Source organism: Macaca mulatta, chromosome 8, assembly GCF_049350105.2.
Source record: "Macaca mulatta isolate MMU2019108-1 chromosome 8, T2T-MMU8v2.0, whole genome shotgun sequence".
Taxonomy (NCBI): Eukaryota; Metazoa; Chordata; class Mammalia; order Primates; family Cercopithecidae; genus Macaca; species Macaca mulatta.
The window spans coordinates 141,236,624-141,250,473 of NC_133413.1; the positions used below are offsets into that span (position 1 = coordinate 141,236,624).

General features: G+C 40.0%; 1 protein-coding gene across 4 annotated transcripts in view; it reads right to left on the minus strand.

Moving 5' to 3' along the window:
- Positions 1 to 13,850, minus strand: part of ADCY8 (adenylate cyclase 8) — a 261,431-nt gene that overhangs the window by 40,829 nt on the left and 206,752 nt on the right. For all 4 annotated transcript variants that reach the window (XM_077942879.1, XM_015145995.3, XM_015145994.3 and 1 more), the window contains one exon: positions 12,249 to 12,421. In XM_077942879.1, coding sequence (XP_077799005.1) covers positions 12,249 to 12,421 — 173 coding nt within the window. The remainder of the gene's footprint in view (positions 1 to 12,248; positions 12,422 to 13,850) is intronic.

The following is a 13,850-nucleotide window of genomic DNA, read 5'->3' on the forward strand; positions in this document are numbered from 1 at the left end:
TTAAGTATTGTATACACATGAGAGAAAATTGATATATGGCTACTATCATCAGTCTTTACAATTCTGGTTATTTATGAGGACTGTGTGGACCAATGAACCTTTCCAATGTAATAAACAAATGGGGATCAAACGGAAACAATTTAGGTCGGAAAAAATCTTTTCCCCACCACATGGCTTCTAGATTCTGCCAGTGCCAATTTTCTTTAATTCCCTCCAAATGCTTTTAGATAAGTTTTTTTCCTATGTATTATCTATTTTAACTCATTCTCATTTGTGAGAGCCTCATCTGGTAGTATATTTTATGTCTGAAATGCCTTCAACATCTAACATTATTGGTACAATCTTGCAAGGATTATTTTGGTAACCATGGCTTATCTGCAACCTGGAGACCTCTGAGAAGCCCCTACACATGCTGTTTAGCCCCTAGATGCCAGTGAGTGGAAAAAGCAGTGTCACGAATGAAGCTGTGGGTGTGTGGGGTGGGATGGGGTGGGAGGCAGCTAGATACCAAAACAAAAGGCAGAGGTGGTATTTGTTGCTTTTGTAAGCACCTTCTTTGTAACAACAGGTACACAGTAGATCTTAAGACATGTTGTTGAATTAAAATATACGTTCTTGATGTTCTGCTGGAAGCAGAGGAGTAATATGAATACTGTCGATATAGGAGTTAAGAAGACATTTTTTAGGTAGATAGTGAGGGTATGGAAGTCTTCATTAAGGTTTTACTTTTAATGAAAAGCATCCCCAAATTATTTTCCTTTCTAACAAGGGCAGACTGAAAAATCCAGCTGCAGACACAGATGCTGGCAAGTTGTGCCAATCATATTCAAGATGGTGGCACCATCTTCTCTTCTCTTTGTCATCCACATGTACAGTAAGGAGCAGACAAGATGGCGCTGGTCAACTGGAAAGCCATTTGCATCATAAGATTAGGTTGGGGCGGCCAGCTTTCCCCATGCTCTATGTAAACATCATACCTGATCGAACTAATCTGTGAGCCTATGTAAATCAGACACCACCTCCTCAAACCTGGCTATAAAATCTGGCACATCTGCTGCTGGTCAGTCTTTCCTCTTGGAAGTCCCCTCTCTCACTAAAGAGAGAGCTAGTTTCCTTTCTCTTCCTTTCTCTTTCTTTTGCCTATTAAACGTCCACTCCTAAACCCCTTGTGTGTGTCTGTGTCCTAAATTTTCCTGGTGCAAGACAACAAACCCAGGTATCTACCCCAGACAGTGTAGCTGCTTCATACTGGGGACTTCACCTGGGATACCAAGGTACAACATTCATTGAAATGGTGAGCAGAGGAGTGGACTCCAACTCTGTCCCTTCATTTCATAGCTATCGGCCTCCATTTTAGAACTAAATCAAATCAAATCCATAACAGGCATCTGTCAGCCAGTTAAAAATATGGTTAGTGTTGCTGCCGTTCTTAAAGACTCAGATATGATGCTTACTGGGGAGAACATGGAGAATCCCCCAGCACCCACGGATTGCTGGGCATGTTGGCCATGTTTGAACCAACTTCCTTTCATGGAGGACTTAGCCATCATGTGGGGCTGGAAGAGGTTCTGGAGCAACTGAGGATTTCTGACTGGGGCTAACCCCTGGGGTTATCCAAAGTCTTCTGAACTGACCCCAGCCTCCAACTGCCTGATGGGGTGTTGGCAACAGGATCTCCAATTTTCCTATTGTAATTTCCTCCTTTCCTGTCTGAGACAACCATGTCTCCTATCCTCTCTGTGTATGCAGTGTGGGGAAAATTTTACAGTTCAGGGAAGTAATCTTGTTTGGCAAAATTAGGGAATGTCATAGTAACCGGGCATATAGCTCAAGGGAAGGTGTAGTTGTGATTTTTGAGGAACAGAGGGTCCCTCCCCACCCACAGTGAGTGTCTCTCTCTGTCCTTGGTCTGGAGGGCACATGGCACTTCCAGGTCTCTCTCTGCCCTTGGTCTGGAAAGCGTGTGGCATTTCAAGGTTAACAGCGCCACCTAGTGGAAGAGGGATCTTGTCCATGAGGCAGATTGTTGGTCTTTTTCTGAAACACCCTAGCTTCCCAGTTCTCCCTTTTCGTGCCCCCTACTAAAAACCAGGCTTTATGCTGCTTTGGTGAATGAGAAAATTCTGCCTTCAACAATTAGGAGTAAAATATCTTCTGAAACCAAATTTTAGTCTTGATACTGTCCCATCAGCAGATAAATGGCCATTTGGTCCCTACGTTCTTTTAAGGCACCTATTATGCCTCCAATTAGAATGGTATTTACTTAGTAAGGGGGTTTTAAGTTTGGAAGTTAACCAGAACCATTCTTGGAGGGTGAACACTTTAGCGCAGGTGATAATGGCAGGATACAGAGCTCAAACCAGCACACTTCCTCTATAAAGGGGGGAAGTGCAACAGTTGCCCAGATGCGAATGTCACATAGTCTCTCCTGAGATCCATTTTGTTTTGGTGGGGGAACCAGGCAGGTCACACAAGTCTAGGAAGTCAAAGGGAAATCACAGGCAGAGGACTAGAGTTGCATGGGTGAGCGTGACAAATCCCAATCACCTAGTTCCTCTGGTTCCATGGCTGAGGTCATGCCTGCAACCACAGGTGGCACATTCAACAAGGTGCCTGGACCCAGGAGCCATGGAGGGAAAACAGCAGGGAGGATACCCCCACTGTATTCCCTTCCACCCTGGGTCATACCAAAAGGAAGGAGCCTAAAGAGACACCTTTTTCTCACTTCTCTTTCAAAATGGGTAACAGACAATCTTCAGCTTGCACCCCTCTGGAGTGCATTCTAAAGCATAAGAACTCCTTTGACCCGGAGACTCTGAAGAAAAAGTGGCTTATTTTCTTTTGCACAAGGGCATGGCCTTCTTACAAGACCTTTGCATTCATTGTAAAATCAACTCAGCCCTTTTAGTAGTCATATCAGGCAGACCCAAGAGGAATGATTCCCCAAGACTAGAAAAACAACTTCTGGGGGAACTATATGAGGCAGCTATTGGTTGTCCCAGTCCTTACAGTCCACTGTATCTGGGGCCACCTCCAACCATGCCACCAGCTCTTCCACCTCCACCATCTCCAAAATTTCCCACTCCCCCACCTTCCCTCTTATCCCTACAGGAAATGCCCAATGGAGGTGATGCCACAGGGTTCAAGTTCCCTTATCATTGAAGTCTCCCTTAGCAAATAAAGGGAGACTTAGGCTAATTTCCTGATGACCCTGATATGTATATAGAAACCTCCCAAAACTTTGATGTTTCACCTCTCATGGAGGGATGTTATGCTGCTCGTAAGCCAAACCCTAATGGCAGCTGAAAAACAGGCAACTCTGCAGGCAGCACAGAATTTCAGAGATATGCAGTATGTCTCCTATGGTAGGCCAAAAGGAAAAAGAGAAATTAGGAAATCCAAAGAAACACCTTTCAAGATGTTTCCCCTAAAACACCATTCCCAATAGGAACAGAATCAGTACCTTTCGACAACCCTTTTTGGAACCCCCAGGTTTTCTATGGTGTTTTTCCTTCCTTCATGGTTTAAAAGCTCCTATCTCTTCTTTTATAATATTCCTCCAAACTAAGAAAAGTTAATATCCCCAAACTTTAAAATGCTTTACTTAGAGTTGAGCTAGGGGGAAGGGCGTCCAGGGGCCTAACATGATGGCAAAAGGGTAAAAGTTTTTTTGTTTTTTTGTTTTTTTTTTTTAAACCAGTCAAGTTTTTGGCTTCTCTCTCCCTGTGAAAGCTGGTAAAGAGGATAATAAGAATCATTGTTTATATTCTCCATAAAGTTTTAACTAATGAGAAAGGCATTTGCGATGCTGGTCTCAAGCTGTAGCCAAACTGGTGTGCTTTGTGTGTCTTTAGGGTTCTGTCAAAAGGAAGGGTACCTTAGGTTAGGATGCAGACCCAGGACCCCGTAAGCCTGCTGTTCAATCCAGCCCAACAAAATGATCAGTAACAAACTTGGCTACAGGCTCTCATCTTGTTTCATGTCCTTGGGAACATGACCTGTAATCAAATGGCAATACTTTGTTTTAGTCTCTGCCATTTTACAATGGTGGCTGTCTTTCTGTACTAAGTCAGCTACTGAGTGGGGGCCACAAGCTCAGATAAGCCAGTTTATTGATCTGGGTGGGCGTGCTGATCCATCAAGGGCAGGGTTTACAAAATATCTTAAGCACTTATCTTGAGAGCAGTTTAGAGAAGGTCAAAATCTTGCAGCCTCTAGCTGTGTGACTCCTAAACCATGGCTTCTAATCTTGTGGCTAGTTTCTTGGTCTGGTTCCCAGGCAAGAGGGAAGTATATCTTAGGAAGGGGCTGATATCATCTTTGTTTTGGACTGTGAACTGTAAACCAGGCTTCTCCCAAAGTTGGTTTGGCCTACCCCAGGGATGGGCAGGGACAGCTTGGGGGCTGGAAACAGAATGGAGTTGTTTGGGTTAGATTTCTTTCACTGTCTCAGTCACAATTTTTCAATAACATTTGTAAAGCTGCTTATCACACCTTTAAAAATACCTCATACACTTGAGGTTAAGTCATAACCTAATTAAGGCTTGTTGGTTTCACCTGGGAGGTTACTTTTTATAAACTTCAAAAGCTGAAAATGTTAACTGCTTGGTGTAGCTAAAGTTAAGTAACAAGGGATTTAAAAAGATTTTCTTAAAGAGCGCTCAGACTAATTAAAAGCGGATATCCAAGTGACAGGTATATTTAAAAGGCCTTTATGTTTTTCTCTTCTTCGATCTTGTCTTCCTGGAAGAAAACTTTTATTTTTTTCTTTTCGGTTGACTGGATTATTTTTCTTCATTTTGTTGTCTTGCTACTTTTAATGCACATAAGAGAAACCCTAAGATAACTTCTAGTAGCCTGGGACTCCTTGGGAAAAACAGAGAGGTGCCCTAGACCCTGTTTTGGGGAAAAAAATCCCTCTGTTTTCTTCATGAAACCTCAGGAATTAAAAGCAGATAGTTCCCTCTCAAAATCAAAAGCTCTGTTCTGTTTTCCATTGTATTATCTGACAGTTTTGAGTTTTAGGGGTATCAAATTACTTCATATTATGAGAGAGCTTTGGTGTGTAATAACTAGGTAGGAAATATATTTTAAGGGATGACTAATAGCAGTTATGGAGGAATACTTAATCCTTTGTACGTTTGAATCAGAGAAGCATGCTGTTTGTCACCTGAAAGATGTGGATACATTCCCACTCTCCTCTGAGAGATGTGACTCCAAAGGGGGATGGGCTGATTACAAAGTAAGCCGATTGTCTTCGGGTTGCCTTGCAATGAAATGCATGGTAGGAGCATTGCACTGTCTTCTCCCACAGAATCTCCCTCCTTTTGGGGATCCAAGATCCAGTACAAAATGGCACCCTTAATTTTGGGGATCTGTCTGTCTTCAGCCGTGACTGCATATTATGCCCTAGAAAAGGATGCTTTTGTGACCCTGTTCCTCCAAGGGCTCCACCCTGAATCCACTAATCAAATTAAGAAACTGGCAAATGAAAAATCTTATGAGTGCTGAATCTTCTGTCTGTGTCACTATATATGTGTTGTGTGTAATGTCTATAAAAATAGCTCTAATTGACTGGCTTAAAGAAAAGTAAGTTCTTAAATATTTTTTAGTTAAAGTTATTGTAAACTATGGAGATAACTAAACTTCTTTGTCAGTCATGTTTTTAACTGTAACTACCCTGAAAATGTTGTCATTCACAGACAATTATTGTCTTGCTTTGTTCCTTCTCAAAAGGTGGTTTATAATCAAGCTATACGACTTTAACAGGTATTCACAAATGCAGGTTTTTAATAGTTTTGAATGTTGTAACATTGGAATGAAGAAAAAACCATATGGGATTCATGAAGAACTGAAATGTCCATGAATATCAAGCATAACAAGACTTAACTAAATGGACTGCACTCAGAATGCTAAAACAACATTTTTGACTTTTGCTTGGAACATTGCTGACCCTTATTTTGTTTTTCAGAGTCAAGGGAACTTATTCTGAACTATTTATGGCCTTTAATAATTGTGTGAGTTATACTCCTGTGAACAAAATTTGGAGCATGTTTCTTTTTCTCTGCCTGGTTCCTCTAGAATTTGGAAAATATCTGTGAGTACTCTTAACTTACGGCAATATAGTCATTTGCGTAAGGTCAGTAAGAATCCATTTTCTTCCTTTGCAACAGGACACGATTGGAAAAATTGGTTATTTTATCAAGGTTTTGACCGGAAGGGTATGCTTCCCTTTAAGAATTCAATCTCGACTTGCAGAGACAATAAAAGTCCCATGGGGAGAACTGCCTCATACCTTGTCTACACATGCCCCATACAGGTTTCCTAACCTGTGGTCAGTAAATAATGTCACCTTCTAACAGGTTCAGGAGCTCCAAGTTTATCATGGGATCTTAAGAGAAAAGAATCACCCAACTCACAGGTATTTGAAGATCCAAACCTGTGACTGGGCTTGGCTTTAAAAGGTCTTATCTGAGATTCCTTGTGAAACAGAGTTCCATCAAAGCCAATCCAAAAGGACTATACAGAAATAATTATTCTTCCTGCACTTAATACAAATAATCAGGCCAAGAATAAGACTAAAGTTCATTCATAATTTGTTTTTACCAAAAATGAGGACTGGAGAGAGAAATTATGCTCCAAAGCTTATCAAACATTTGTCACTAAATCTTAGTCTCATTTATTGTTTTTAAGCTTTTTGCCTACATTTCAGACTGACCCCGCTAATTCCTATGAATCAAGTGGTGGTCTCCTGGTCTTGGAAGAAATAAAAAAGGATGGGTAATGTAAAAATCTAGATCAATATGCTAGTTCTGGGCAATTATACTGCAAATTCTGCCAGGTAGTGAAAGTGAGTAGGGTGCCCATAACTCAGAGGTTTCTTTTTTTGGAAAAATAAAACCAAGGAACTTCATAGACCCCCAAAAGGACATTCTATATCTTGGAAAGTAAAATTTTAGATGGAAATAATCTACTACATCACACTTGTGGGAATTGCTATACTCAATCTATTTGCAGTGAGACTATATACTGTAGCAACTTCTAACTGGAATATCAGAGATTTTCCATTGCTGTAGTACTTTGCTTAATTATTATCCTTATAGCAGGGATAATAGTTACCAACAGAAAGGAAACATGAAAATTTTACTATCACTGAGTCTGCTAGACCTCCTTGTTGGGTTTGGTAATATGTCACACCCTGGCTATGCAAAGAAGGTTATAAAGGAAAGAGATTTTATGTAAGAAAGGATCTTGTATGATAAATACTTGTTCTAAAGACAATAGTTGGTTGTTTAAAAGAAGGATGTTTAGGACAAGTCAGAAGATTTAAACATGTCATAGATGGTTCGTGGAAGTTGTTAAAGGGTTATAAGGAAGGTAATACTTGTGCTAAAAAGAATAGTTTGTTGTTTAAAAAATACTTGTTTAGGACAAGTTGGAAAGTTTAAGTGTGTCTTAGATGGCCTGTGGTAGTCATGAAAGGATTAATAATTGCAGGAAAGATTTAGCCAAGGTTAACACTAAAGTGACTCTAGCCACCCAAATCCAATGCCACTTATCCTAAAAGGAATGTTACTTCTATATTAACATTTCAGCAACGTCTGGTGGAGGTAAACCAGTGTTACAACCCATCAGAATGGCTGACAGTAATCAAACTCCAAATGGTGCTGCAGACAGAACCATGCATGAACGTGCCTTTCTTTCAAGGACCCTTAGATTGACCCCAGCAGGAGCCCTAGCTGCTGTTCTTCACACAACGCCCTTTTCAGCAGGAAGTAGCCAGAAAGCGTTGTCGTCCAACACCCCTAACAGCAGTTAGGGTTACCAATCCAAAGGGAGGAATGATATAGGAGTTAAGAAGAAATTAGTAAGGCAGATAGTGAGGGCATGGAAGTCCTCAGTAAGGTTTTCCTTTTAACGAAAAGCAGCCCCAAATTATTTTCCTTTCTAACAAAGGAAAGCCTGTAAAATCAAGCTGCAGACATAGGTACTGACATTGTGCCAATCATGTTCAAGATGGTGGCTCCGTCTTCCCTTCTCTTTGTCAGCCACGTGTACAGTAAGGAGCAGAAAAGATGGTGCCAGTCAACTGGCAAGCCCATTTTCATAATAAGGTTAGGGTGGAGGAGTCAGCTTTCCCCACATGATATGACATCATACCTGATTGAATCAATCTGTGAACCCTGTGTAAATCAGACACTATCTCCTCAAATCTGACTATAAAATCTGATGCATCTGCCCCGACCAGTCTTTCCTCTCAGAAGTCTCCTCTCTCTCAATAGAGAGGGAGCTGTTTTCCTTTCTCTTTCTTTTGCCTATTAAATCTCCACTCCTAAACTCCTCATGTGTGTCCATATCCTAAATTTTCCTGGCATGAGATGATGAATCTTGGGTATCTACCCTAGACAGTGTGGCCACTTCACTGTCATTGTCTCTTCCAAACTTTAGACTAAAAGGAGGGTGGGTTTGTGAGGGAGACTCCCTCCCAGCACATCACCTACAAGGTGCTGCTAGAACCAGCAAAACTGATGCTCTTATTAAGTCTATTTTATTGCCTCCCTGAATTAAAAACATGCCCACTGATGAGTAGAAACAGGTGCCAGAACTCAATTCTAACCCGAATTACGATGCATTAATGCATTCCAGTATTTTGCCTATGTTTTAAGAAGTCAACAAGGCATAGGTAGTGTGGAAATAGTATCTTCTGATGATCAGTTGGAATACATACCTAATAAAGACTATGAGAAGACAAAAACACTAAATGCTTTGGAACAAGCATTTTCTACTTGGGCAAATAGAAAAAAAACACATTTTCTACCTGGGCAAATAGAAAAAAAACACATTAAATGCGAAGTATGACACAAATCCAAAAGAAATTGTGCTTATAGGTTGAGGAGCATATATTATAAGGGCAATAATGAGAAAAAATTCTAAGGGTTGTGAATGATAGTTGGCTTACTGTGAATCAATGATGTAATATGATTCCAAATGAGTTAATGCTTCTTTCAGTCACTGAATCATTTAATATTTCATTCTACAAATATTTAATTGGACACCTTGCCAGATAACCCTAAGTGCTTACTATATGAACACGAGTAATGGTCCTTGTCTTCAAAATTTCCTATTTTAATGGAAGAGAAAGACATGAAAATTAATTACTTCAACACAGTGGGGTAAATGCAGTAATAAAAACTTATGTACACGGATTAGAAAATGAGGAATGGCCAAAGACGATTTTGCCAAAGAGAGTGTAAGTTTGAATACAGATCTGTTATTTACTGGCCATGTGAACCTGGGTAATTGCTAACTTCTCTTAGCCTTTGTTCTTCAAAATGTTACTCTGAAGATTAAATAAAGCACATAAAATGCTTGATACACATGTAAATTAGACTTTAGTATCTAAAGTTTATAAAGAACTCTTATATTCTGGCTATTGTGAATAATGCTGCAATGAACATGAGAGAGCAATCTGAAACTATTCTTCGGTGGATAAATGGATAATGAAAATGTGGTATATGAACACAATGGAATACTATTTAGCATTAAAACAGAAGGAAACCCTGCCACTTGCTACCACATGGATGAAACTGGATGACATTATGTTAATGAAATAAGCCAGGCTAGAATCTGGGTCTGGGACTTCCCAGCCTCCAGAACTGTGAGAAATAAAGATCTGGTATTTATACTAGCCTGTGGTATTTTGGTTATTGGCCGTCTGAGCTGACTAATACAGACAGATGATGTATATTTCACTTTACCTATGAGCAAATTGAGCACAGGGTCACTACTGGTAGGCCTAGTATTGTTGACAAAATTGCATGTTATCAATTATATGTGGAGTCTAAGAATTTTGAACTCATAGAAGCAGATAGAAAAATTATGGTTACCAGAGACTTGAGGGGTGTGTGTGTGACATGAAATTGAGGAAATTTTAGTCAAAGGATACAAAATTTTAGATAGGAGAAATAAATTCAAGAGCTCTGTTGTAAAACATGGCAACTATAGTTAATAGCAATGTATTGTATACTTGAAAATTGCTAAGACAGTAGATCTTCTGTGCTGTCACCACACATGCAAAAAGCATGTGAAGTAATACATATGTTAATTAGCTTGATGTAGCCATTCTACCACATATGCATAGGTCAAAAAATCATGTTTATACCATAAATGTATACAATTATTTGTTAATTAAAAACAAAAATAACTCTTACAAATTCAACAAGAAAATGATAAATAACCCAATAGAAAACTGAGTAAAGGATATGAGCTGGCAATTCACATAAAATAAAACCCAAATAGCCAATAAACAAACAAAAGATGCACAAGCTTATGCATAATGAGAGAAGCACAAATGTAAACAGTGCAATAAAATGCACACTCAACCTAACAAGTATTTTAAAAATCTAACAGTATAGGTGGGAATGAGAGCAACAGGACCACTGCTTATAAGAGGAAAATTGTGTCAGTCACATTGAAAAGCAATTTGGCAACATTTTAAAAAGTGGAAAATACAGATACCCTACAATCCAACAATCGTGCTTTTATATCTACACCCCAGAAGATATCAATTATGGTAATTAAAGCATTTTTTATAATAGGGAAAACTGGTAACAACCTAAATGTCTCTATTAATAGGTCAAAGGATAAACATATTTTGATATGTTTGTATTATTTCATATGTACAGACCACAACTAAAATGAAGTCCGTATATATCAACCTAGATGGATCTAGAAAGGTAATATTACATCACAACAAAATAAATATTATAAATAATTTATAGATACAGGCCTAGCTATATGTATATATATGTATGTGTATATATGTGTGTGTGTATATATGTGTGTATATATATTATATATATAACCTGGATGGAAAGGATATATATTAAGTATATTAGAAGTTGGATTTGAGGAGACAGAGGAGAGTAATACTAGAGAAAGGAATTTCAACATCTGAAACACATTATCCTTTTAAAAATGCGTAAGAAAATATGACTAATTGTTAGCATTGTTTACTTCCAGGGACTGGTTCATGGACATTCATATTACCAGTTCCGGCCATATTTTCTTAGCCTTCTTGGATTATCTTGACCTTATTATTTTGACTGTTGGCCACTTATTCTGGCCTCAGCTAGTCCTGTGTGCTTCTAATACCAGAGACCAATCAGCCTGGACTGGCTGCTTCCATCACTTCTTGTGTGGGGTCTGTTTACCCCAGTGGCTGTGAAAGCGGCCAAGTGATGTCACCAGAAGGTGCATGCAAAAAGGGAACTCTTGCCAATGGGAGAGAGAGGGAAGGAGCCAGCAGACATATTTTCTCTGTCCTGAGACACTTTTTCCCACCTTAGAGCCTGCCCAGATACATTTCAAATGGCTCTGTGAGTGGATTTTCCAAGGCACCAGCTGAATCTCTTCACAGCCCATGTTGCCAGCAAAATGTAGTGGTAACTTGCATTTGCCTCTCATCCTTTTCTTCCTCACTTCTCTTTTCCCTCACTTTCACTGTCTTAGGCTTTCATTAGCCTTGCCTTGGGCTGTTTTTCTCTAAGGAGTCTGGGTAAGATAATTCTTTTTCGGACTTTTCTATATTTCAACAGTAATACATTTGTCTCTCGGCATCAGCCCTGTGGATACCAAAATCCATGCATGCTGAAGTTCCTTATGTAAAATGGTATAATATTTGCATATGACCTTTACATATCCTCCCCTATGCTTTAAATCATCCTTAGATTACTTATAAAACCTAATACAATGTAAATGCTATGTAAATAGGTATTATACTGTACTATTTTTGTTTGTAATTTTTTTTTAATATTTTCAATCTGAAGTTATTTGAATCCACAATGCTGTGGATATGCAGGACCAACTGTACTATCCTGAGAGAGCATGAGGGCTTAATACACAGTGGCTACTATTATTAAGATTGCTACAGCCAAATTATAAATAGATCCTGCAAGTATTGGAGCCACTAAATTTGAAGAAATCACAAATTATCAGACTTGGAGGAGACCTGAGCTACTATTTAGTCCAAACTTTGATTAATTAATCTGTAATTCACATAAATGATACCACTGAAAAGTCAGGATTTTTGCTTGGACTTGTAAACTACAGAATGCCTGATTTGAGATGTAAGTCAATATCCAATCAGGCCTTAAGTTTCAGTAATGTGGCGGGTATCATTTTCCCAACGATTCCACTTCCCGCAGAAAGTTGAGCACACTTTGGACTCACAATGGGGGGGCACTTACTCTCCACTGTGGTTGAGGTTATCGTAACGCAGAAAGAGGCCTGCGTAGATGGTCTCAGTGAGCAGGGCATAGATGGCGATCATGATCAGCAGCACTGCCAGCTTCAGGACGGAGTTTAGACGGAGGAAAACTGCACAGGTCACCATGGCCAACACCCCCGTGAAGACAAAGTACTGGAAACAGAGAATGCAGGTGGTCAGATTCAATGGGGGCAGCAGTTCCCTCTCCTAGCCATGGACGCTGGTAGGTCTTACACACATTTGCAGAGAGTTTCCATTTGGAGGTCTCAAGGCCTCCTGTAATTCAACAGGTCCCAAATCAATCAAACTCTTCATTTGCCTACTGCCAAGCCCTACTTTATGGTATTACTATTCACAGCATTCCCAAGCCAGTAACTTTGGTTTCATCTTCGTTGCCTTCTTCTTCCCCACACAGGCCATCCTATGTTGGTAGATTCTACTTTTTTTTTTTTTTTTTTTTTTTGAGATGGGGCCTCATTCTGCCGCCCACGCCGGAGTGCAGTGGTATGAGCTCGGCTCACTGCAACCTCCTCCTCCCAGGTTCAAGCAATTCTCCTACCTCAGCTTCCCCAGTAGCTGGGATTACAGGCACGTGCCACCACACCTGGCTAATTTTTCTATTTTTAGTAGAGATGGGGTTTCACCATGTTGGCCAGGCTGGTCTTGAACTCCTGACCTCAGATGATCCACCCACCTCGACCTCCCAAAGTGCTGGGTTTACAGCCATAAGCCACTGCGCCCGGCTGATTCTTCTTTCAGACCTCCCCTTCAGCCAGCCTTCCTCCACACTGTTTCTGTCTTAGTTCTCACCGACAGCTCTAGAATAGTTTTCTGGCAGCTCTGCCTGCAGTTAGCCCCAGTCCCCACCCCACACCTATATCGTTCTCTACCCAGTATTTCTAAAGCACAGATCTGATCGTGCCACATCTTAACTTGAAGTTCTTTCATAGCTCTCCACGATCTCAAATTATATTCTCCTTTCTCAATAGCAAAGCTCACAAGGCCATCATATATCCGATTTCCTTTCACCCTCTAAACCCTTCTCCCACGTCCCAGGGCCCTGTTGCTCGACTCTCATCCATATGCCTAGGGCTTATTCCTCTGGCAAATGTCAGCTTAGGTGTTCTTTCCTCTGAGAAGCCTTCCTCAATATCTCCAGGTACTTTTGGATCTTGCTTCATTTCTCCACAGCACCCTAAATAGACCAGTATCACCCTGTATTGGAATTAAAAAATTGCAAATTGCAAATTTGGAATTAGCCAAGAGCTGGAATATTAGAGTAGCCCTTAGGTGTCAGTCTACCCCACCAGATTTCAGCCTTTCATGGGAAGCTTCCCAGCCTATTTCTTCCCTTAGAGAAGTATCCTAATATATCATTCTGGATGGTGGATTCAGACTCTGACTATTGGGAACAAAAAGAATAAAACTTGCATTATCAAAGCCCCATTTTGTGGCAATATTGTGATCTCTATATACATTTTCATTTGTAACATTCAAAGTAACTGGTCAAGATGGGAGTCATAATTCCTATTTTATAGGTTAAGAAACCGAGGTTCATAGAGCTTAAGTAAATTGTCCAAGA